The sequence below is a fragment of the Lathyrus oleraceus genome, chromosome 3 (genome assembly GCF_024323335.1).
Source record: "Lathyrus oleraceus cultivar Zhongwan6 chromosome 3, CAAS_Psat_ZW6_1.0, whole genome shotgun sequence".
Taxonomy (NCBI): Eukaryota; Viridiplantae; Streptophyta; class Magnoliopsida; order Fabales; family Fabaceae; genus Lathyrus; species Lathyrus oleraceus.
Window position 1 is genome coordinate 283,051,239 of NC_066581.1, and position 27,896 is coordinate 283,079,134.

Here is a 27,896-nt window from a genome sequence, read left to right on the forward strand (position 1 = left end):
TTCAATTTCACTTGTTTTAGTCATGTATTTCCAGCTGCAACCCAATACAACACATATACAATCATGAAGAAACACATGGAACACATATATTAACAATAAATTCACATGTAACACAATAATAAAGTAAGAACAAGCATAGATTTCATTAAACCAACCCTAACATCACACACAAGGAGCTTAGTTGGATATACCTGATTCAAAGCTTAAAGGAACCCCACCTTTGAGTGGTAGCTTTCTGAAATGAGGAGGATGAAGATGATGGTTCAATGATCCTTGATGAAATTATTTGAGTCAAGGAAAGTTTGAGAGTGAAATGGAAATGAGAATGGATTTTTTTCTCTTCTTCTTCTCCTTTCCAATACTAGAGACATTAACTCCACATGCAAGCTTGAAAGGAGCCCATCAATAGGCTCTTTCATACTCTCTCTCTCTCTCTCTCTCTCTCTCTCTCTCTCTCTCTCTCTCTCTCTCTCTCTCTCTCTCTCTAATTGAAAATCAGGCTTTCTTTTGAAAGGAAATGAAAGAATTAATGATAAATGGTGAGTTTTCTACACCAAAGGCCCTTGCATATTATTCAAATTCACTAACCATTCCATTCATTCAATTAGGTTCACAAAATCCTAATTACTTTGCTATAATTTTTCTCTAATCTCTATTAATTAAGGTTTGGGATGAGGGATATTACATCCCCACTAATTAAAATTTCACCCTCCCAATCTGATAACACTGAAACACACTGCATATTTGGCTCGGATTGCACATGATTATTATAGTTTTATTGCTACTTTCTTGCGTTATGCTTGTCTTTTGTCTTGTTTTTAGGTATGTTGCCTAAATAAAGCCTTTCGCTTAAAAAGGATGCGAAAATAGCAAGAATCAGAGATTTTTAGTGAAAATACACACATGGCATTCCACATGGCAATGCCATGTGGGTAGCCATGGTGTGTAAGCTCCCACCCAGGTTTCAACGGTCACAAGACCATGTCTTCCACACTTTGTACACATGGTGGACACCATTCCTAGATGGCGGGCGCCATCTTCCTATTTTGTGCCCAGTCAAGAGCGGTTCATAGGAAGAGGCCATGGCTAGAGATTTTTTCTCCACACCAATTTTGAAAGTGTTATGTAACCTCCGAGGCATTGTTACACTATAAATAGGACTTAGGTCTTTAGTTGTAGGCATCCAAGTCTAGTTACAGCATAGACCATTGAATCACACTGTTAAAGCAATAATTCTTCACATCGAAGGATTATTGTACCATTGTTGTAATCAGGCATGGAGCACCATAGAGTAGAAGTTAATCTTGCCGCCATTTTACTTTCAAGTCAAATTTATTTCAAGTTTGTACTAGATTCAAGTCTCCGATTTGGAGAAGGTTTTTAATTTAGTTCGCATTACTATTATTTTATTTCTCGCTTCGCCTTTAATTTGTTTATTTCTTGCTTCGCCTTTAAATTGTTTACTTCTCGCACTGCCTTTAATTTGTTTATTTTCCTTGCACATTTACTTGTCAGTTTTATTTTATTATCGCAAAATATTCGGTTTTAAACCATACATTCAACGTATCATTACCGTGGTTCACTTTTAAAACCATTTGTACACTTAACACTTTATTTCCCTAAATGATGTATTCCATGAATCAATTATATGCTATGTTGTTTAACGTAACCATGTCCAGCTAAATCCTTAGTCTGGAATGTGAGGATCGTCGTTTCGACCGGTACTCCGCATGTTGTATCTGTAGGAATACTTTAGGGGATGTTTTGATTTTAATACATGTTTTCTGTGTTTAATTTGATCAGTTACTACGAAAGTAGATCTGTGATTAAGTCAGGTAAGATCGAAAGTCGTCCGACATTTAAGATAAAACTTGGTTAGTTTTTAATTGATAAAAATAGCAAAAGCGCTTTGTTAAATTAATTAGGAGTTTTTAATATTATTAGAAAGTGATTTTAAAACTATTTTCGGACACATTTATAGGTTTAGGATCCGGTTGGCCGAGCATATGCCGAAAACCCTTTTATGTTAAAAGTTTCCAATCAAAAGCACTTTTCAACTGAGTCTTAGAGGTAATTATATAAAAAAATATTTGAGATGGTGCTTCGTATAAGATGATGCTTTGTTGGTTATATCATATAAGAAGCTGCTTCGTTAATTCAGAGAATCTCATTTCTATGTTTGGGATACTGCTTCGTTTATCTAAAGAATCTCATTTACCTGTTTGAGATGCTGCTTCATTGATATGAAAAATCTCATTTGTTTTTAGATACTGCTCTAAGTATCCTCAGAGAATCTTAGATACGATTGAGGTATCATTCCCTTGTTGGAATATCTCAATTATATCATGTAAGATACTACTTCATTGATCCTCAGGAAATCTCGTATGTTCGATTCAAGACAATGTTCTGCTAATTTTCAGATAGTCTTAGATTCAGTCGAGGTATCATTCCATTATTGGAATATCTCGATCCTAGCATCCAAGATACTCTTCTGATGATTTCTAGAGAGTCTTGATTGTTTCATTTTACCTTCTAATAACTTCTCTTACTCTATTTCTCACTACATTTTGTTTCTGCATTTCTTCCTTGCATTTCAAAGGACAAAATTCGGGTCTTTTCGTATTTAATTATCTTCCACCATGAATGTACGAAGACTATTGTCATTCTTACCTTCTGGTTCAAGGTAATTAAATATGGGCAGCTGTCATACCCCAATTTTGTCCAGGCCATTTCAAAATTATCATAAGTTTGATTTTATTTTCAATTTGCATAAGTTGTATAGCATAACATGCACTTCATCAGGAATAATACCTAAAATATCAGTCGGAATAAATTCTCGAATATATAGACAAATTGGTTAAATCATTCCTCAAGTACGTGCAAAATCAACGGGTAAATTTTTTCGAAATCAAGCTTGCAGACGTCAGTATTATTAATCTACAGTTCATGTTGTTTAATCTGGTGTGCTTGTTATATTTTCGACGAATTTTTCGGTTGCATTTTGATCCGTTTGAGCCTTTTACCAATAAAAAATTATTTTAGAATTAAAAGAAACACTGTATTTTTCCAATAAGTTTATTTTGCACTGATCATTTTAATGCATTCAGTTTAATTTTTTGAGCAAAATTTTGCCAGACTTTTATTCATTTTTAGTTGTTTTAATTTTGTTCTTTTGTCAAAATAATCAGGATATTTAAATAGGAATTTCCATGTCTTCAGTTTATTTTTATCATATTTATTTAGAAAGTTGTGAATTTTATTGGAGTTAATTGATTTAATCTCATTTAAATCAATTAAATCATCTAGAAGAGGCAACTTTGCCATTTTAAATGATTACTACTAGCCATTAGGGATAACCATTTGAATTTGATACTGATAATTTTGAGATTACTTCCTTAATTTTGTTGATCTGTAAAGAATATATCATGCTAAAAATTGTTTTGAATATGCTGGGTGTCTTGTTAAAACTGATGTTAATATCTTATTATTTTTGGTTTAGAGAATGTGTACTACTTTGAGGGAGTTTTGGCTTTTGTTATGCCTCAAGTATTATTTGAATGAGGTTTAGTTTTATGTTGTCTGAACATTAAGCTTGTTGGCACCTGGGAATTGTAGAAACGTAATATATTCTAGACTTTTTGGTTGGATGCATATTTGTCATACTGAACAGAAATTAGCGAAAATGAAATAGGTGCATTGCCATTTTCTTTCTTCTGGTTGTTTAGTTATGTGAATCATGTGTTTACAATATAAGGTATTGGAATGGATTATATAATATGTCATTTCTAAATGATTATTACTAGCCATTAGTTTCAGTTATGATTGGATTTTGTTGATTAGTTTGGATCATTAATTTTATTTATTGTAGATTATAAATGGTATAAACATTGTGTTGTAAATATAAGTTTGTTGTTGGTTTCTATTTCATTCCATTTTAATCGGATAAAATTTGTGGATTCGGAAATTTTATACCGTTATGCCTCCCAAATTTCAATACATTAACAGAATATTTCACCGTACAAACCGGTTTTTAGCACATCCATTCAAATTCGTGGATTCGGAAATTTTATACCGTTATGATCTTACGAATGACATTAATTGTGTTGCAATTTCGTACAAACCGGTTTTGAGCACATCCATTCAAATTCAATTAAATAAATCAACATCATCACCCATGCCTTTTAATTAAAATTAAAATTAGTTAATTAAATTTTGATTAGTTAGTTAATTTGGATTAATTAATTTTAATTAACTTAGTTATTTGATTGAATTCAATAATTTTTATAATTAATCTTAATTAGTTCAATTAATCGACTTAACCGAATTTTAATAAATTAATTTTAAGGATTAAAGGTTGATCTATTTCCTCCACTATCATTTCATAATACATATTAGATTCCACTCAATTTCATCAACAACACAAAACCATGATAAAATCATTTAAAAACCACACAATTTTCGATTCAATGTCGAGCCCAGTTTCGAATACCTTGGTAAGACGATCGCTTTTAGCATTGCCATCAACCTCACATTACTTACTCTTGGACTTTCTTACAATGAGACCTACTCGATTATAATTAAATCGATTAGATGATTGATACACCAAGTATTTCTATCTAAATCTGATTAACCGTGCAAATTCAAATCATCTTTCAAATCAATATAACTTCTAAAGATTTCCTTTTAAATTCTAAACTTTGGATGAAAAAGAGTATAGGAGGCGTTCTCTTCACTATCTCTCGAGTACTCGAATGATTGTCGCTCGCCATATTACTCGAATTCTTGTCGTTCGATTAAAACACTTCAAACAAACTTTGGATGAAAAGGAGTATAGAAGGTGTTCGCTTCACTATCTCTTGACTATTTGAATAATTGGCGCTCGTCATATTGCTCAAAATTTCGTCTTCCGATTAAAAACACTCTAAGAAAACTTAGATAAAGGAATAGGTGGCGCGCGCCTCACTATTCCTTGAATAAGCAAGTGGGAGGCGCTCGCCTCACTACCGCGCATATTCGATTTCCACAAACAACTTTCAACAGTAATTTGAACGAAAAGGGAATAAGAGGCAGTCGCCTTATTATTCCTCGAATAATTGAATGATTGGTGTGCACCATATTGCTCAATCTTTTGTCGTTCTTCTTTAAAATACCAAAAAAAATTCTCGCCCCCGTGCGACCAACAACTTAATTCTTTTTAGAAAGATCATTGTTTAACCCTTTCTAGTGCATACACAAACTAGCGCTTAAGTCTCCACCGCGAGCATTTAAGCCAACGTTTAACCGCTAGGATGCGATCTAAGAATTTGTTCATTAAAACACACTCAACTTATCAAACCTCTTTCATCGCCCCCGTGCGTTCGAAACTCTTTTCAAAAAGAACACTGTTCAATCCTTTCTAATGTGCATAACAAACTAGCACTTAAGCCTCCGCCGAGAGTAGACAAGCCAATGTTTAGCCTTTTAGAATGCTAACTAAACAGTCGTTCACTAAAAGACACCAACCAACTGTAGTTCCCCGAACTACGAATGCTCTGATTTCCTTATTGCACTATAAGGATACGTAGGCACGAGATTGCAAGATCTTGGCGAGCACACTAATAAAAAACCTCCATTTTCCCCCTTTTTGAGGTTTCCATCATCTCTCTTTTAAATTTTTTTATCTCTTGAAGAAAACAAATAACATTCAGCTAACATTTAAATTGTAAATTAGACTAAAAGGTTCTCGTTGAGTACAATGGACGTGAGGGATGCTAATACCTTCCCCTTGCGTAATCGACTCCCGAACCCGAATATGCTTGCGACGACCATTATTCTATATTTTTTCAAGGTTTTATCGATATTTTCCTATTCCTTCATTGGGATAAATAAAGTTCGGTGGCGACTCTGTTCGAATTAATTTTTTCCGTGACCATCGCGAGGAATCGTATTTTTTGAGATGCGACACTTTGCTACAATTTTTATCTAATCTCTATTAATTAAGTTTTGGGATGAGGGATATTACATCCCCACTAATTAAAATTTCACCCTCGGAATCTGATAACACTGAAACACATTGCGTATTTGGCTCAGATTGCACATGATTATTATAGTTTTATTTCTACTTTCTTGCGTTATGCTTGTCTTTTGTCTTTTTTTTAGGTACATTGGCTAAATAAAGCCTTTCGCTGAAAAAGGAAGCGAAAAGAGCAAGAATCAGAGATTTTCAGTGAAAATACACACATGGTATTCCACATGGCGTTGGCCATGTGGGTAACCATGATGTGTAAGCTCCCACCCACGTTTCAACGGTCACAAGACCACGTCTTCCACAATTTGTACACATGGTGGATGCCATGCCGAGATGAAGAGCGCCATCTTCCTATTCCGCGCCCAGTCAAGAGCAGTTGCTAGGAAAAGGACATGACTAGAGATTTTTTCTTCACACGAATTTTGAAAGTGTTATGTAACCTCTGAGGCATTGTTACACTATAAATAGGACTTAGGTCTTTAGTTGTAGGCATCCAAGTCTAGTTGCAGCATAGACCATAGAATCACACCGTTGAAGAAATAATTCTTCACATCGGAGGATTATTGTACCATTGTTGTAATCAGGTATGGAGCACCATAGAGTAGAATTTAATCTTGCCGTCATTTTACTTTCAAGTCAAATTTATTTCAAGTTTGTACTAGATTCAAGTCTCCGATTTGAAGAAGGTTTTTAATTCAGTTTGCATTACTATTATTTTATTTCTCACTTCACCTTTAATTTGTTTATTTCTCGCTTCGCCTTTAATTTGTTTATTTCTGACTTCACCTTTAAATTGTTTATTTCTCGCACTGCCTTTAATTTGTTTATTTTCCTTGCACGTTTACTTGTCAGATTTATTTTATTATCGCAAATTATTAATTTTTAAACCATACTTTCAACATATCATTCACGTGGTTCACTTTTAAAACCATTCTTACACTTAACACTTTATTTCCCTAAATGACGTATTCCATGAATCAATTATATGCTATGTTGTTTAACGTAACCCTGTCCAGCTAAATTCTTAGTGCTAGAATGTGAGGACCGTCATTTCGATGGGTACTCCGCATGTTGTATCTATAGGAATAGTTTAGGGGACGTTTTGATTTTAATACATGTTTTCTATGTTTAAATTGATCGGTTACTACGAAAGTAGATCCGTGATTAAGTCGGGTAAGATTGAAAGTCATCCGACATTTAAGATAAAACTTGGTTAGTTTTTAATTGATAAAAACAGCAAAAGCGCTTTGTTAAAATAATTAGGAGATTTTAATATTATTAGAAAGTGATTTTAAAACTATTTTCGGACACATTTATAGGTTTAGGATCCGGTTGGCCGAGCATATGCCGAAAACCCTTTTATGTTAAAAGTTTCCAATCAAAAGCACTTTTCAAATGAGTCTTATTGGTAATTATATATAAAAATATTTTTCGCTTTATCGCAATACGCGACCGGTGCAGCGTGAGCGGCTAGTATAGATTAGAGGTTAAGTCCGGTTCCGATTACGCTAACGCGACGATTCCTTTTTAATTAACTCTTTTTCAAGGCAGAAAATATTTCCCCATAAGTAATTATATTTAGAAACAATAAGAGTATTGTTTAATCAATGTGAATTACATTCCAGTATCATTTTTTCTGAATTTATTCTTCACTATTTTCAATTCATGTGCACTCTATCCACCTATTTAATTAGCCATAGATAAACACCTTAACAATAGAAATCGATAGATTGACATTGGTCTCTTTGGGATCGATAATCTTTTATATTACTCTGACGTATTCCATATACTTGCGGAAAGCACGCATCAAGTTTTTGGTGCCGTTTCCGGGGACCAATTACGTCAAAATTTGTACATTGTTGTTACACCGTCTAGATTAAGGCACCCCTTTTTGTCGGTCAATGTGAAGAACTCGTAGTACCAGAAGTTTAGTATTTCCAATAGAAGAACCTGAAAGATACACTCGCACTCGTCTTTTACTCCAAAAGATTAGAAGAGCAATGGCTGAAGAACAAAACCAAAGACCTCTTAAAGACTTTGCACTTCCTTCTAACGAAGAACCCCATTCTAGTATTGTAAACCCGGCTATTCCAACTAATAATTTTGAATTAACACCCTCTTTGTTACAAATAGTGCAACAAAACCTATTCGCAGGACTCCCTACTAAGAACCCGAACCAACATTTAAAAGTTTTCATCCAATTAGTTGATACCTTAAAAACCAATGGTTCTTCTCCTGAGGCGATATGTCTAAGTCTATTTCCCTTTTCCCTTAGAGGTAAAGCATGATCATGGTTAGATTCCCTTCTATCAAATTCAATAACCAATTGGAATGACATAAAGAAAGTATTCATTGCTAGATACTTTCCACCGAGTAAAACCGCTGTCCTACGAAACCAAATAACTAGATTCACTCAACAAGATTGTGAATCACTTTTCGATGCTTGGGAGAGATATAAAGAGCTATTAAGGGCTTGTCCAACCATGGTTTAGAACAATGGCTTATATTTCATACCTTTTATAACGGGCTTATCTATAACACAAAGATGACCACCGACGCTGCCGCCCGTTGGTGCACTGATGACCAAACCATGCCCGGAAGCTTGTGCTCTCATTGAAGATATGGTACAAAACCATTACCAATGGGGAATAAAACGAGCATTGGTAGAAAATAAAGAGACCAAGGAGGTATTTATGAAGTTAGTTGCCTAGACCATCTAAATGTCAAAATGGACGCCATAGCCCAAAAAGTCGAAAGTTTATCTATTAACCCTACAACTACCGTAGCTGCAGTTTAATTCGGATGTGAAATCTATGGAAACCAAGGACACATCATAGCCGAATGCAATCTTTTAGCTGAACCAAGCCCATATCAGGTCAATTATGCCCAAGGAAACCCTTATTCAAACACTTATAACCCTGGATGGAGGAATCACCTAAACTTTTCCTATAAGAATAACAAACCTACTCAGAACGTTACACCTCAAAGACCACCAGGATTCCAAGCCCAAAGACCGAACCAGCGTATGCAACCTACTCCTTAGAAATCAAATCTTGAGAAAATCATGGAGAGCTTCATTACAACCCAAACTCAGCAAAACAAAGAATTCATGAACCAGAACATTCATATAAATGGACTGATTAAACAATTAGGCACCAATGTCGATTATGTGATTACCAACAATAATATGCTTGAAACCAAAATCTCTCAAGTGTTACAATAATAAGCTGCTCAAGCTACACCATAAGGACAATTTCTTGGACAATCTCAACCCAACCCCAAGGGGCACGCTAACTCTATTTCCCTATGGAGTGGAACCACTTACGATGAACCTATAAACCCTAAGTTGAATAACCCAGAACCCCCAAAGAAAAATGTTGTAACTACACCCGAGAAACAAGTAGAGGAACCAGTAGAGCCTGAGAAACAAAAAGAAGAAGAAGCTAAAGATAAGGAAGGGGGGAAGGATAACGAAGTATATGTATCATCCCCTCCTTATAAACCACCAATTCCTTATCCACAAAGATTAAAATAAACCAAATTAGATAACCAACACAAAAAGTTTATAAAAGTGATTGAGAAACTCCACGTTAAGATCCCATTCAAGTGAAATATTCAAGTTTATCCTTTAAAGGGGAAGAAATGTGATATTGAACACTTTTCCATTTGAAGCTTGGATCATGATGAATTTTTAGGTGGAAGTTGGATAAATTAAACATAATTGAAAATTTTCTAAGTACCAAGTCAAATGACCACTTCTTCTACCTTGAATAACTTTTGCTATGAGCTCCAAATGAAAATGGTCTATTCATCAAAGTTGTAGATATTTCAATATTATTCAATTTGGTCACATTTTTGACATCATTTAGATTTGGCATGAGGTATTTATGCATTTTAGAAGTTGAGGAAAATTTCATGTTTAATGGTAATTACCCAAAATGACCTTTAATGTTTCCTCTTGGCACATGCCCTTGCAAGTTGAATTTGACATTTCTCAAAGAATACAATTTGGAGAGGACATCTTGAAATTGATCATGAAACTTGGATGGCCTTCATCGCATAAAAATTGAGCAAGTTATGGTCCGTGGAAGTTGACCTCCTAACTAGGGCACAAACAAAATGACCTATAATCTTTCACCATAAAAAATGACTTTACAAGAAAAACTAGCTCTTTATGTCAACATGAAAGTTTTTGGAATGTCATAGGAGTAACGTTTCTCTTGGAATCATTTTCATATGACTAAACGTGTAGGAGATAGGGTCTAGTGAACCCCAGTTTTGACTAGTTGACTTTCTCTGGTCCAACTCTTTGAACCAACTTGCAAACTGGAAGTTATCTCGATCCTTGGGACTCATGGAGGATCATATATGCATAAGATGACATGAAATGAAGTATACCTTGAAATATTGGAAGAATTGTTAAAGAAACTTGTTGAGGAAGTCACACAAGATACCCAGATAAATTAGGATTTCCAATGCAAACTAGCTTCAAATTCTTGATGAATTCTTGATCCAAATGATAAATGAAAAACATGGGGATCCATATATGATGTCTAGAACTATTATGAACCATATCTTGATTGATTTACTTGCACTGAGGGTCTCAAACCCTAGTTGTGAGCTTGATAGGGCATTGGTGGATGCACACGCTACCTATAAAAGAAACAAGGCTATACATAGACATAGTTTGGTATTTTGGTTAGTAAACAAAGTAAAATAAAGTATGATACAATCAAATGTGCTTGGTGATCTCTCCCAATGCGAACCAAATGAATTAGGGGTAAGGAGGATGCCAAGGTGTGATCCCAAAGCCAATGCAAATGATGAGATAACATGAGGGATCTTAGGGTTAAAATTAGGATCTTACACCATCCTGAGCGATGAATATGTGCAAGGTGATATTATATGTTATTATTTTAATACAAGTTTAGAGAAGGTATTACTTATGCGGTGATAGTATGGTATGTCAATTTAACACCGCATCTGAAAAATGGGTTGCGCCAGATAGGCGGCAGTCGGCAAAAGCAGGAACGCAGTTGCACGGCAGTGCCTTAAGCTTTGGATGAAAAACCAACTCACATCTAACACTAAATTAAGGGATATTGTATGGTCTCAAATTATGTTAAAGGGCTAGAACGTAGCTGGAATACAAGAATATGTTTCTTAGTGTGTATATAAGAGTTTGGCCTATATATTAGGGTTTCCCTAGGTCTCAACTAAGCTCTCTACGATTTTTTCTTCTAATTTTAATTTCATATTTGATTAGTGAATACATATTTAAAAGAATGTTTAATATTATATACCTAAAAAATTATGCACCAACCTCATATATAGTTCACTTAGCTCAACTTGATAAGTGACTTCTTGAAATAATACCCTTAATATGAGTCTTTATGGTATATATGTTGATACGGATATAGGAGAGCCAAGTTTGATCAATTTCATCCTCCACATAACCATTTATGAGAAGATTGATTGAGGCATTTCACTGAGCACCTTGTGAGCAAGAACGAAATCCATATTTTCTTCTCCTCGTCGCTTCAACAAGTAAGTTCCTTCTGACTTTGTCGTGATTTGTGTTGCTTGCTTTAATCTAGTATAAACCGTATTCGTATCGAATCATAATTACGTTATAATTACTCTTACCATGATTGATGTTAAAAACCTCATTGAACCGTGAAAACTAAGTTGCAAGTATCGCAAGGACTCTTTGTTAAATTAACCAACTGAATGAAAAGAAGGGGGTTTAAGTTTGTGATTAAGTTTATGATTAAAAGAAATGAATATGAGTAACGAATTAATCTACCGGTTCAGTTTCCTACTTATCATCGATTACTATTACCAATTCCTTAAGCGGATTCGATTCCTTTTTTATTTCAGTATCGATCAAACAAGCGCATTTAATACTATATGAATTACGTTCCTATTTTCTGAATTAAGAAGATAGTTACCGAAAGAGCGAATAAATGAAAAAAGTAAGTTTAATCGCGATTAAAGTTGGGAACATGCATCAATCTAAATTACTAAACTGTTCTATATTAATTACGAATTAAGCAAACGAAAATCACAGAACAGAATTGAAAGGAAAAGAAATTGAATTGAAAAATATATAACCTCAAAGTTTATAGAACTTTAAAACAGTAGATCAACCAGAGGTTTATGCTTCCATGGAATTTGCGCGTCTAATTGTTATTACGTGAGTATTAATCTATAAAAAGAGTAATGTCATTGATAAATGTGCCTGGTATCAGGTGATCTATTAAACTAGTGGAAATCGGCTAGAACTGGTAAAAACCAGTAAAAATTGGCAAATCGGCGGTTTTGGAAAATCAGCGGGTTAAATGCTTGCCTTTTTTCCTTAGACAAAACAACGCTATTATGATAATTAAAAAATATATAATATAAGTAGACTTTGTTCAAAAATTATTTGGAACAATTTCTCCTCCTTGGAATTAAATTTATTACACACTACGGTTATGTGATATCCCATATCCTCTTAACTGCTCTATTCTTTGTCAGTTGGGACATAGTGACCTCATATTTTCTCTATTTGTTGTAAAGTGAGACATATTGAACTCATATGTGCTCTATTTGTTGTCAGTTACAATAAATATTGTAATTATTTAACTTAGTTGAGCTTAATTCTTACTCAAAGAACGAAGATTTTGGTAACATTAATAATTGGTAAATTGGTACTTAAAGAAAAATATCATTTGAGATATTTTTCTCTCCTCTCTCTCTCTCTCTCTCTCTCTCTCTCTCTCTATATATATATATATATATATATATATATATATATATATATATATATATATATATATATATATATATATATATATATATATATATATATATATATATATATATATATATATATATATATATATATATATATATGTGTGTGTGTGTGTGTGTGTGTGTGGTGGTAAGATAAAGAGGAAGTGAATAGGAACAAGAGGAAATAAGAAGAAATTTTTAAACCTAACCTCTCAGCAAATTCAAGCGAAACAAACGAATGTGTTTCACCCGTGTCAATAATAGAAATCAACAAAATACTATTAATAAAACATGTACCTCGAATGAACCTGTTTGAGCTAGTAGTCTCTATCCCAGTCAAAGAAAAGATCTTCCCTCAAGACTATACCTTCTTGGGCTTCTGACAATTAGTAGTAATGTAACCCTATTTATCGTAGGTATAACAAGTCAGTCCAACACTCTTGCAATCTTCCACACGGTGACCTGTCTTCCCACACTTGAAGTACCTCAGAACATTATTCTTGCTCTTATTAGCACAGTGGCCTACTTCTCCACACTTGAAACACTTGACATAAGTGGGAGACTCTCCCCTACTTGGCTTTCTCTCACCTAAAGCTCTATGCTTCCCTCTATCGGCTAGAGCACTATATGGCTTCGCACAAAACTGATTCTTCCCCTTCCTCTCACTATGACTCTTATAGTGAGCAGAACAAGCCCTTCTATCCTCATCATTAATCCTACACTTATTCACAAGCATAGGAAATCGGTGAATCTCTTGATAATTCAAGCTTCTAAAGATAACCAGACTCTGAAGCTTCTTCAAAAGAATTCAACCAAACTTCTGAAGTAAATCTTATCAGAATGTTGATGTTAACAGACCAGTGCTCTGGACAATATCAAGCAATTTCTGAAGACAAACCAGATTTTGGAACACACAAAATATTATTCAAACCGTTTGTTTGATTCCTTAAGGAGACTAGGGTATAGTCGGATACTTGAGAAGAGAAATAAGGTTATTCTTTATGAGTCATTAAGGAGACTAGGATATAGTCAGATTCTTGAGAAGATAAAGAAGGTTATTCTTTGTGATTATTGTAATAAGTTGATTATAGTGGATTAAGTCCTTGTGTATAAGGCAAAATCACATTGGCGGGTGGACTTGAGTAACTTTGAGTTTCAAGCGAACCAGGATAGAAAGCTTTGTTATTAACATTTAAGTGGTGTTCTTAAGTTGGTAAAAAGCTTTTGTTTTCGTAAAACCCAATTCAAATCCCCCATTTCTTATGTTTTTCACACCTTCAGATAGAATGATGAAATATAACCCCAAAATCTCAATTTCATCTATTAAAACTTATTTTCATTCATTGATACGTTAACCTAGTTATTAAACAAAATATTCAAATACTTTGCTTAAAATTGTAAAAATGATTGAACGAATTTTGAATATCGCATCAGTCCATGTGAAAACAATAAAAACAAATACTTATACTTTTATTGCAAATACAACGATAACAAGCTCAAAGTGGATAATTGTCAAAAATTTAATTAAGTGGCATTGACCATCCTTTAGTCGTTTATTACTCTTTATTTGAAGTTGATTAATTAAAATATATTTTCCTTTTCAATTTTCATTTATTTAAAATAATTTTTTTAGGTAAATATCAACAACTAAATGATTTCGGGGTATAACGTGTAACATGCATCACATGACTATATGCACTAGTATAAATTTCAACCATATATATATATATATATATATATATATATATATATATATATATATATATATATATATATATATATATATATATATTAAAAAACTCTAAATCACAATAAAAGAAAGAAATAATATTACATACAATTACATTTGAAGTGAGATTCGTGTCTCACTTCTCCATTTATAATGTTCTACTTTCCTTCTATGATGATTTCAATCAAATGTATACTTTAGTGTCTCAAATCACGTGTAAGATATTCTTTGTACCATTTTGCTGCATTAGTCGGTATACGCTTGAGACTATCATTAAAGTCAATATGATAAAGACCCCAATTTCCAGAATAACCCGCTTGAAATTCAAATGTATCAAATTCCGCCCATAAAAAATAACCTTGAACGTTTACGCCATCACTATCAATTTAAACATAGAAAAATATTTAAGATGGGTCATACCGATATTTTTCAAGTTTCATTACTTTAAATTTAATTGAGTTTTTATATTAGATATATTTAGAACCAAAAACAATAAGTACTTACAGTCAATAATATACTTTTGAAAAAATTTAAAAACTTTAAGAAATTGCATAAAATTTATTCTCACACAATTTAAATGATTACATAGTGATTCAATTATATTTTAATACAATGTCAATTTATTTGATCATATTTTAAACTATCTCAACACAATATCCAAATATGAACATGACTGAGTAACTATGTAAAACCACTTTTTTCTATCAATTCAAAATCATTGACCTTTATTATAATTAAACATGTTAGAATTTTATTTCAAAATATTCTTAAATCAATTCATAGTAAAAACAATACAATATAGTTAAGAAATATTTTTGAATCTTTTATTACTCTCTTTACACAAGTAAGAATGTTAATAATGTATGTGATATATAAACACTATATAATAAATAAAAGGTCCTCACAAAAGTAAAATCAGATCATACATAAATAAAACATACGTGCATGATTAATAACTAAGAGGAATACATTCAATTCTAAGAATAATCAAATGTATCATGATACATTTATTTACTATCCATATAATTTTATGGATAAGTAAAAGTGACTTACTTTATTGCCGTCTTAGTAGCATTTAAATGTGCGGCAACATAAGCAATTCGGTGTTCGTCCTTTAATGGATTTGAGATTTTTGAAGAAGCAATACCTACATAAATATGATTTTATAAATTTTTTACTGATTAATCTTTTAGTACCATAAATTATAGATATTAGTCATAATATTATACATATATATGATAAATAAAAGTACCACCAACCATTTTCAATGATGTAGACTTTAGGATTTTTGTACTTTTCCTTAATATAGATTAAGAAATTATATAATCCTTCGGGATAAACATTGTTCCAACCATATTGATCCTACAAATTATTAACATTGAACAAAAATCAAAAATATCATAATTATGCTATTCTCCTAACATATGTCATTATTTTAAGTTCTTATCATTATTTTCTAACCTTGAAACCAAGGATTTTTCCTTCTGCATCAGAAGCTGCAATTATGAAGTAATGGCAAAAAAAAAAATAGTTCATAATTAATCAGTACAATTTGTTGTAAACTTACATGTAAAATAAGAATAATTTGATTGGTTCAGAATTTGTGATGTCACCTTAATTGACTTTTTTTTACAACGATGTATTTTGTGTACCATTTTTTCCTGCTTAAAAATAGAATTTAATTTAAGAAAAAACTTACCTTCTGAAACTGCTAAAGCATCATAGTTGTCCGCCATAATCTTGGTTATATTTGGTTTGTGTCTAGCAAAGTGAGAAGTATAATAATTTATCCCTATAAAATTTGTGCTTCCTTTTAACATATGTTTCTCCTTTTTAGTAAATTCTGGTAGCCTATTCCCCACCGACTCTTTCATTATTTTTGGATAATCTCCATGGAACACGGGATCTAAAACCCTACACATTGAAATATAATGTAGCTAAATATTTTTTTTATATGTATATGTAATTACCATTTAAAGAAAATATATAAAATTTAAATAAACATAACATTGAACTTGTGATAATGCACACATGGTGTGTTGTTAGTAAGGTAAGTAAAACAGACTAACCATCCCCAATAGAAATCCATTAGTCTTTGAGCAACAACCACATCTTCTGGGTTAGAACTGTAGGGAACATACCTTCCTGATGAAAGAGCAAGTCCAATTTCTCCCCCTTGTATTGTCTATATCAAATATTCAATGAAAAATAACAATAATTTATTTCTTATATATAATTCTCCTTATTTTATAGACCTTTAATTAATGTTACTAATTGCCAATGTATTTTTTTTAATTTAACTAAATCAAATGTAACTATTATTATTATTATTATTTTTATCAATGATTTGTATTTCATTCACTATGTTGTGAATCTCAATTGTTAATCTACATATATTTTAAGCTAACATTCATACTATATATATATATACATATATATATATATATATATATATATATATATATATATATATATATATATATATGTGTGTGTGTGTGTGTGTGTGTGTGTATGTGTGTGTGTGTGTGTAAAATAGAATACCTAAAATATGTCTTACTTGAAATTTTGTTGTGTATAACTTTGATGTTGTAGCATGGGCAAGAAGAAAGTTATGAAGTAGAGTATATACTTGTGTACATATTTTAGTACTTGTGCACGCTTGATCAGTAGATAAATTATCAATATTGAATATGTATTGAACTATAGCAGTGAATTCTGTCTCATTGATTGTAGTCCAATGTTTTACTCGATCTCCATATGTTTTGAATAAGAGCTTACTATAATTCTTGTAATATTTTCTGAAATTTATTTTTTACATAAATAATATTAGCATAAATGTTTAAATTCCATTATCTGGTGTACATTAACTTTAAGGTTAAATAAATTAACCGAAAATAAAATATCAAGAGGATATGATATTAAGAAAATTTACACAATGGAACGATTTAAGAAGCCACCATGTTTTTCTTTAAGAGCTAACGGGTAGTCAAAGTGCATGATACCCACAAAAGGTTCAATACCTACACATATAGTAAAAAAATGGATAATGTAAAAGCGGGAAAAAAGTGTATGTATTTTATGTTTAATAAAATACTCGTTAAATCTGATTATTACAATGAACTTTAGATACTTCAAACCATACCATTTTTGAGTAATTCATTAATCAAGTTGTTGTAGAAGTTGACACCTTCTTGGTTTGTACCTCCTTTCAAAGTTCCATCTGCATAATCGATCATTAAAAATAAACAAAAAGATAAATGAATTAGTATTGTTAAGTATTTCAGGAAAATAATATATTATATCCCTAATTGTTGTGCATTTGAAAATTATTATTTTTCTCATATCTTTAGTACCAATAACAACAAACATCAAACTTTAATTTCGGGAAGAAAGACACTATGGAGAGTCATTTACAAAATTAGCATAAAGGTAACATATATTACCTCTGTTCCATTATATAAAAGACAACTCATTTTATAGGTTTATAGAATAACCAATGTATTTGGTCGGTTTATAGACTAGATACATTGATTATTCAATGAATCTAAAAAATGAGTTATCTCTTATATACAAGAACAAAGGTACTATAACATATTATATTCATTTAAATCGAGTAACGAAGAAAAGGAGCTAAAATATCTAACATTTAAAATGAAAAAAAAATTAAAGAATAAATTTAAAATCTAAAAATAAGTCAGTGGAATAAAAGTATAATCTAGCCAACTTAAATATATGAAATTCTCTTTGTATTTATAGATTAAAGTATCTAAATTTTGTATCTTAAGAGGCAAAAAATAGAACACAAGCTTAAAAGACAAAAGTAAAACCTAAAAACAATTTTAATGAGCAAAATTATAATTTATAATTTTAAAAAATCATAAAAAAATGAGATTCCTTGCTTAATTTCCAAATTAAAAATTTGTTTAATATTCTCCGCTTCAGATATTAATTAATGATGTGATGCAAAATAAATATAAAGATCGAACTAAAGGAAAGACAATTACAAAAATATGTTAGGAGAATATAATTTATACTCAAACACAACTTATTTTAGACTAAAAGATATAAATAAAAGAAAGAACCAAAGCACAAAACATAACTCAAATGTTTCGTTACTTAATATTCTTCTTTTGAGAAATATGAGAGTGTATTAGATATTTTTTATTTTATTTTAGATGTTAAAATATATTATTTTAGTTTTAAAAATTACTTGGCAATATTCTACTCCATGAGATGGACATTCGATAAGAATTTACTCCAAGCTTCTTTAAATGTTGCACGTCCTCCTACAAGATCATAAAAATTAAAATAAAGAAAATAAGTTCGAAAAAATAATTATTCTAAGGTGTACACTTTTTTAAAAAATTATTTCTACATTGTCAATCTATTATGTCTAATTAACAATAAAATCGGTGTTGTTTCTAATCAATACGATATAGTAAATAGAACAATAATGTAAAGTTGGTGTTTGGAGACTTGGAGTCAAGAATTCCAACAAAAGATGGATGTATGCTTACTTTCATCAAAATAATAATTAACATATAATATTTGAAAATAAAAATCTAATGTCTATCCAAAGAGAAAAAAATTCAATTCAGATTTAGTGAACTCACCTTATATCGTTTATAATGTTCAATTTTTGATGAAAATTTATCAGCATCTAAATATCGACCTATTTGTTAAGAAGAAAGAAAAAATTATTATTGTTAATCATTATAACTAAGGATTATATTTCAAGATGAATAGAAATAACCAAATGACAATACTACATATTTCAAGAAAAATAGAAAAATAAAAGTTAACCACTGAAATGGGGAAGATGTAATAAATTATTATAAAGTTAAGTTGTTTGTCACAAGTCCATCGATAATTGGATCCAAGAACGAAGTTCAAATTTTATAAGAGATTGATGTAAAATGACCGTGTCACCTTTCATTATAGTAATTTCTATAATTTGTTAAAATTTGTTTTCCATTTCATCTATCAACTTTATTTGATAATTTGATTTTGAAAAAAATTTGGTCAATTGAAGTTTTGTTGAATACTAGTACTATGGAAAAGATAAAATAGCATTAAATTCTTGAACATCATATAACATACCTAGCAATATATTAAAGAACCAAAGTATTTACATTTGTATTCTTCCTATAAGTATATGTTTCAAACCTTTGTTTTGTTCAACTATAACATCCCAGATTCCAAGTCCTCTTCCTCCTTCATGAGACCCTCCTTCAATCTGATGTTACCAAAGTTTTTTTTTAGTAATACGATAGGTTTTATAATTTCAAGCTATTAAATATCTTTTTAATCAGAGTTGGTATTATATATCTAAGTGTATATGACTTTTTAGAATGCACCTGAAGGGCAGAAGATCCAGTACCAAACAAAAATTCATGCGGAAATGATTCTCGATTTGGAAATTTTGAAGAATTTAGAAATTTTAATATAGAGGCAACAACAAATCTCAACAACAACAACAAAAACAAAATATGTTAACACAAAAAAACTAAAATTAAGTAATTATGACTCAATCAATATTATTGTATATATGGATAAACTAATTAATTTAATCAGAAGCACCTGTGAAATAGATAAGTCATATTTGGTTGTCATATGCCTGTGAAATAGATCTGCAATCGTAAAATAATATAACCAATTATGACAATGTAAATAGTTAAATAATTCATATTAGAAAATGAAGAGCACAAATATCATTGCAATTTTAAAGAAATTATTTGTATCTCAAAAAGTAGTATTTTCTCTATATATGTATAATTATATAACATTTTGAATAATTATTATGTATAACATGTATATGACTATTACTAAATTATCATTTGTGTATATTATATTGACCTTAATTTAAATTTTTTATGATGAAATTATAATATTAATAAGTGATATTTCAAAATAAACAAATAAATTTATCTAACAATTTGAAAAGCATCTTATATTTAGGAACAAATAAATATTTAAAATTCTGAGAGATGAATAAGTAGATATAGAAGGAACAAATATTAACATGGTTTGATGAAGATAAAAGATTGAATTGAATTTTGTTTTACATATGTGTAATTTTAATTTTCCTAAAGTTTTAATGGTTTAAATTAAGAGAATTATTATCATAAAAATAAAAATACATACACCCATATACTTGAGAAGGATGTTGAAAATCAAAACAAGAGATAAGATTGTAATAATAGTTTTAGAAATTCTCAAAGCTGACAAAATCTCCATTTTGTGCAATGAAGAGAATGCCAAAATTTGATATAAAATTTAAATTTTTACTTTATTTATAGTTTGAGAAAATAAATAAATATAGCTTTCTACCCTATGACAACCTGTTAGACCACTTTCTAGATAAAAAAAGATCAGACTAGTCTTTTAAAATGTTTTAACAAAAATGTATTATTGCGCTGTCTAAAATTACTTTGACCTTTTTTTGACCACACATTTATTTGATCATGATGAATACCAATATTACTATATTTAGACTTTCCAACAAAATAACATTTTTAGTTTGTTATTTTATATAAACTATAGTTTGTGTGTTACAATTGTACAACATCACGTTAAAAATCCATTTGCATATATTACTTTATTTCTAAAATAAATATATAAAAAAATTGAGTAAATGATAAGTTTATTTAAAGTATGTCATAAGTAACTAGGATCTCCACTTTCCCATCATCATCAACATCATCATCATCATTTCTTTAATTATTTATAGTTAACTTCACTTATTATTTTTAAATTATATTACTTGGTTACACAAAGATTAATAATACTTACGTTATTAGTATATTACAGAAGTTATGTAACATTACAAGTATTCACCTTCGTAACTGAGGTATATATATTCGAATGAGAAATATTTTCTTCATGTTATTTAATTCTACTTCATCCCATCACTTAAAACTTCTCATGTGTTTTGTCAAACTCTAGAGGTCAATATTTTTATTAGAACTCGATACTTGTATTAAATTATCTATTAATAATAATAAGGTTTTTTTACCATGTTTATTTTTTCAAAGTAATAAAGTCCATAGAATAACTAGTCTGTTTGATCAAGCATTGAATGTGATCTAATCATGAAACCTCGTTAAACATAAAGAAATTATTCTAAAATATACGTAGTCAGGTAGTCAGGTTTTATTGTGAAGTGGAATAATGTAATACCCCAACCAGATAAGATCTAAAATATCGTAACTAAGATACTGTAATAGGTGGCACTGATACATCAAAGAGCATAGAATTGACATAAGTATATGGAATTACATATGTTACCACAAATGTGCATACATATAAACCATTTCTAAAATATAAAAATACTAATAACACCCTGCACAAATCAAAATATAAGGAAAGTCTTATTGCATCCATCAAATCATCTTGCCTTTCCCTTTATTAGTAACTTGTCTATCTGAAAAGATAATCAACAACATGGGGTGGGATAATACTATCTCAGTGGAGTTCTACCAACGCCACAAGTCCACTCAAGGTTGGGGTCATCTAGAACTACAAGAGATTCTACATGTTTTAACACTCATGTATCATAAAATACCACAAAATGGATCGAGGTATACTCATCCTCATACAATGTAAGAATGTCGATACACTCGCTCTAACATCCATGTATACTTCATGAGACCGTTAGCATCGTGGAACATCCACTTCCTACTATCATTTATCATATCAATCCTAGTTTGATAGAATCGGGGACTTTCTACTAGTCCGTTCCACTAAGGTTGGTCTTGTGGTGCGACCTACCACCTTTGCCTAGATTATCCTCCTGGTTATTAGTTGCACTCCGATATACGCAACATGTTTCAATATTCCTCTTATGTATCTCAATTGATTCCTTTTAGAACAGACGTCATTGTATACTCACTATCCCACGATACTTCTAAGTTTCCAAGATTCACTATTAGTTTACCTTGATTCATGTCCTAGGTTACCTAAAATCCCAAAAAAAATCTCAAAATCATTTATTAATCACAAACAGAAAACATATATATAAAATAATTATAACTCTTTACCGTAAGATAGATCCTTGAATTAACTTTCTAAGGCATCTGACTGTGTCTCAATTGGAGTTACCAAACTCAAATTATGTTATTCTCAATTCTACTTCAAAATTTGTAACACTGTTAGTCGAATATAAAATAGTGGTAATCGACTACCACTAATCCAGATGTCAGATTTTCAAATTTAACACTAGTAATCAAAGACTAATTAGTGATACTCGACTACCACTCGTACAAGAACTAAAAAGACAACTTTTTACTACATAAACTTGTATCCAAACAATCCCTAAGGTTCCTCTTTGCTACATACATTATTTTAAGGCATAATCCAAACTTTTAGGGGTAGGAAACAAGTATGAACTCATAATCAAGCTATCAAAACACAATCAAATCAGTTTTTCAAACATGCAAACAAGCAATTTCATAACCTAAGATACCCATTTTCCCACATGAAACCCTAGGTTGAACTATCCCAATCATCACCTAAAGGAGGATGAAGATGATTTATGAAGAGCCTTGATGATGTATTTTGATATTCTTCCTTCTACTTGGTTGGATGACTCATTCTTTGACACTAATTGCAAGAATTGACTCTTTCTTCTATATGCATGGATGGCTAAGATGAACTTGGAGTCCCATTGTCCTCCTTCTCCCATACCTACCCGCTCTCCTTATTCTCTTGAATCTCTCTCTCTCTCAAATTCCGATTTTAAGAAGTGAAAATGAGAAGAAAAGCGGAGCTTCTCACATGCAAGTTGATTGAGACTTTGAGATTTGATCAATAATTTCTCTTTATTCCCTCTATATTCCTCTCTCTCTCTCTCTCTCTCTCTCTCTCTCTCTCTCTCTCTCTCTCTCTATATATATATATATATATATATATATATATATATATATATATATATATATGAGAGAGAATTGGTCTTGGTCTTTTTATAAATACTCCCTTGGTGAAAAGACATATATATATATATATATATATATATATATATATATATATATATATATATATATATATATGAGAGAGAGAATTGGTCTTGGTCTTTTTATAAATACTCCCTTGGTGAAAAGACCTAATTTCCTTTATGTTTATCATTCATTCATATAAGTTGATAAATCTTGAGTCTAAATGATAAAGCCACATTTTCTTAAGTCAAGGTAAGGTATAAAGACATCATGGGTGTTACAGATAACATTAAAGCATTGAGACTATTATATGGATAAGCTAATGATTACATCTAAGAATCATGGATAGAGAGTTACCAAGTCTTCATATAGGTATAAATACTATGAGTAACATTGATATTGGATTCGTCCTCCATGAGAATACTAAATAAATTGTTATGCAAGTTTCATAAGTTATGCTCATGGTGATAGTGGTGTATTCTGCTCTTCGATTTGAAACCACTAAGGATCAGTGTAAGGTATAATGTACTTAAGTAAAATACGAAAAACTGTAAGGTACGATAGTGGAATTCACAACACCGTAATGTATGATGTACTTAAGTGAAATACAATACACTATAAGGTATAATATTCTTATTGGGCTTGTTCAACTTGTAGCCCATACAAGCAGTTATATAAATCGAACCCTTGTCCTAAAGTATTAGTTTCGTAACCAAAATTGGTTTGGGAAACCCTATTCGTACTTATCTCTCTCGAATTATTCATTAAATAACAAATATTATTGAGATTGGAGGCACTATGTTCGCGTGGATTGAGTATAGGTGTTTTATTTTGTTCAAAAATCGCAGCCATTCTCTGGTTCTCTATCAATGGTTAATTTCCCCAAGAGGTAACCATTATATCATTGATCATGTACATTCGTAAGGATTAAGTTAAGGGTCATTTTGATTTTCTTCTCCGCATTTTAGATACGGTTTCCCTTCAAGTAAAGATCTAAAGTGATCACAAACATTTCATTATTATTCATAATTCTCATTATATATAAGCATGTAACTCCTTGAAATCTTTAAGATTATGACCTTTTTTTCATCAATAAAAATATTTCTAATGGGTTTTATATCATTCTAGAATTTTGAAAATATCAAATCATCCAAACATTAAAATTATTTACATTTGTCTTTAAAATTGTGTATCATACTCTATTTTCATCTTCATTCAAAGAGGAAAATTTTAATTTCTTTAAGAGAATAACATCTTAGACGTAATCTCTTTGCCAGAGATTTTTGGAGTTTTTTTCTATCCTTTTGTTACTTATGATGTGGGAGCTAGATTGTGGTTTAAAGTTGTTAGGTGGTGGGGTTGTGTAATGAATGATCTCAAGAGAGAAATGTGTGGTGTTTGAGCTGATTAGGTCCTTATGGTTTAGGTATATGACTAAGTTGATTTGATTCTAATTTGACACTCTATGGTATGTTCTAATTGGAAATTCTAAAATGATTCTATTTCTTGAGGTACGACAATGACCTTGGAGGAAATTGCGGGTTTGATCATTTTATCTTTTGGAAAATTATTTTTAAGGAAGACCTTATTTTACTCTTGCACTTTTTAAAACTAGATGTCATAATCTATTCTCTTCCTAAATCAGTAGAGTCGAGATGGTAGGTCAATTTTTGCTTTAAGAGATGTTTTGTAAGTTTTTGTTGATTTATGCTTATGATATTCTTTTAGTATTTCCATATTACTTTTTCATATGCTTTTTCTTAGGGGTCGGGGTCTTTTCTCCAATAATGTTATCAATTGTTTAGGAGGTTCCTTTTGGTTGGTGGTTTTTTTAGGATTGTAGTGCGCCTCTAGTCCTTTTTACTTTCCTTTTGTTTTTTCATATTTTGGTGGATACATTTTGTAATTTGTTCCTTTATTTTTCTTCCTACTTATCTGTACTAGAATATAACCCGCGCGTTGCGCAGATGATCTATAATATATTAATGTCACTGTATATGAAATTTTAAACTTTATCAAAATTTTAAATTTTTTGTATTGAGTAATTTTTAAATAATTATATTTGAATAATTATTATATGTAGTTTTATAAACACATATTTGAAAAAAGGTTGAATTTTAAGAGTAATAGAGAAAATTAATTGATTATTTTGATAGAATATTTTTTGAGTAAATTTATTTGAATAACTATTATATGAGTTTATTAGGACATTTGAGAATAACTTAAATTTTAAGGAGTAATAAAAAAGATCGATGTAATTGTAAATAATATAAGAATTATACTAAAATTTATCAATTAGTTTGTATGTTAAAAATTTAATGATTGAATAATAGATAATATAATAATTTCATGGTTAAACTTATAATTTAGTTTAATTTATTTTTATTCAAAGAGAATAATTGATTTATTGGCAATTATAAAGCAATAATAATTGTACTAAAATATAATGAAAAAAACACTTTCAAAATTTTTAATATTACATTAATTGTTCAGTTAGAAATTGGAATTGTAGATAATTATCATCAATAATAAGTAAGAAATATAATTTCAAAATTTCTAATAGTCCTTAATTATAGATTGAAGATTTAGATTGATAGATAATTAGTAAATAGTAAGAAATTGAGATTCAATTTGATTTTTTTAAATATGATACTAACTACAAAATTAAAATTCTGATTGGTAGATAATGTCACTAATATTGTAAAATGGAGCTTCCGTTTTATTTAGAGTCGGAATTTGGATTGATAAATAATTAAAATAGTGAGAAATAAATTTTAATTTTTTAATAAGTCATTAATTCTTAAATATGAATGTAGAATCATATATTATTATTGGCCATAATATGAAAGAAATAAAAAAATAAAACTTCATAACAATTGAAATAAAAATTAAATATTATCTATATACACTAATTATAGTATTGTTAGAAATAAAAATTAAATATTATCTATATGCACTAATTATAGTATTGTTAGAAATAGTTTGTCTAAAGGAATAAAATATTTTTTATAAATAATAAAAACATCAACTATTCAATATAGCTAAACCACAAAAACGTTTTAAAATAGAAGGAAGGAAATTAAACCAAAGAATAATTCGTAACAATTAAATGGAAATTAAATATTGTTGGTATGGTTATATTCAAAAGAGATCGTAAGAGAAAAAAGGAAACTAAACAAAAAAATAATAATCTAATTGGTATGGTTATATCCGGATGAAAACATGTGTATTATAGTTCAAAAAATTTGATGATCTAAATGATTATTATTCATAGAGACTATAAACTTTCAAATTGAAGACCCGTAAATTTATATGAACTTTGAAATTGAAGACCCGTAAATTTATATGAACTTTGAAATTGAAGACCCTTAAATTTATGTGCATCTTTATTAAAAAGACAGTAAACAACCTATATTAAACTAAATCTGAGTATAAATTATAATTAAGATAATAATTAGAATTTATACTAAGGAAATAAATAAGAATTTATATTCGAAAGAAAACATAAATACTATAATTCTAGAATTATGAAGAAAGAGGAAGGAAATTAAACCAAAAAAATAAAATAAAAATCAATACAAAAAATAAAAATATCTGAACGAAAGCTTATGCATTGCATTTTCTAGAATTGTGTTTCTTCAAATGATTGTAAGAGACGTGTATTTCAATTTTCGTTCTAAGATTCTTGTTTGTAGGAGTTGGAGCCGATTGAGCTCTCACTCAAATTACAAAACCTGCAAAATAATAATTAAAAATTATGTTAGACTATATAAATATGAATATGAAATAAATTTAAACATAATAAAAATAATATTTATGAAATGAATTTAAATATGACCATAACAAAAAAATTAAAATTTATACGAAAAAATATGGATAAAAAATTGATTTGAATAGATGTAAAACAAAAGGATGAAACCTTCCAAGAGCTTTTGGATTAGATAAAGATAGAATTATTATTTTTTGAATCGGTGTTGAATAGTTCATCCATTCATCTCATTTTTTATCTGGTTATGCCTCAAGTTCTAAAATATACGTGTGAGGGAGAAAGTGAGAGGAATTTATCTATTTACCTTCCAAGAGCTTTTGGATTAGATAAAGATAGAAAAATCAATTTTTTTAATCGGTATTAAATAGTTCACCCATTCATCTCATTTTTTGTCTGGTTATGCATTAAGTTCTAAAAGATACATGTGAGAGAGACAATTAGAGGAATTTATCTATTTAAAGAAAAAAATGAAACAAATTGACTATTTAAGAATAATAAAATAATATTATTGGAGAAAATCAAACATCACATATATCTTGATTGAGTTTATAACTACAACAAAATCACATATTATAATTAATTAATTAGATCAAAATCTCTCTTTTAAACATTCTCTTTTATTTTATAAATAATATTATTTCTAATAGTGGTATCTAGATATTATATAATATTATTATTATT

At 30.0% G+C, this 27,896-nt stretch overlaps 1 protein-coding gene across 1 annotated transcript; it reads right to left on the reverse strand.

The window, feature by feature from the left end:
• Nucleotides 1-14,710: 14,710 nt before the first annotated feature.
• LOC127130862 (furostanol glycoside 26-O-beta-glucosidase-like) lies at nt 14,711-20,753 on the reverse strand (the record flags this gene model as incomplete). Its single annotated transcript, XM_051059823.1, has 14 exons — nt 14,711-14,891; nt 15,567-15,660; nt 15,773-15,875; nt 15,975-16,009; nt 16,213-16,427; nt 16,583-16,698; nt 17,071-17,311; nt 17,446-17,533; nt 17,656-17,733; nt 18,724-18,799; nt 19,127-19,185; nt 19,680-19,749; nt 19,871-19,976; nt 20,668-20,753. Coding segments are annotated over 14 exons (1,548 nt in total), but the record flags the coding sequence as incomplete, so codon positions are not given.
• Nucleotides 20,754-27,896: the final 7,143 nt, after the last annotated feature.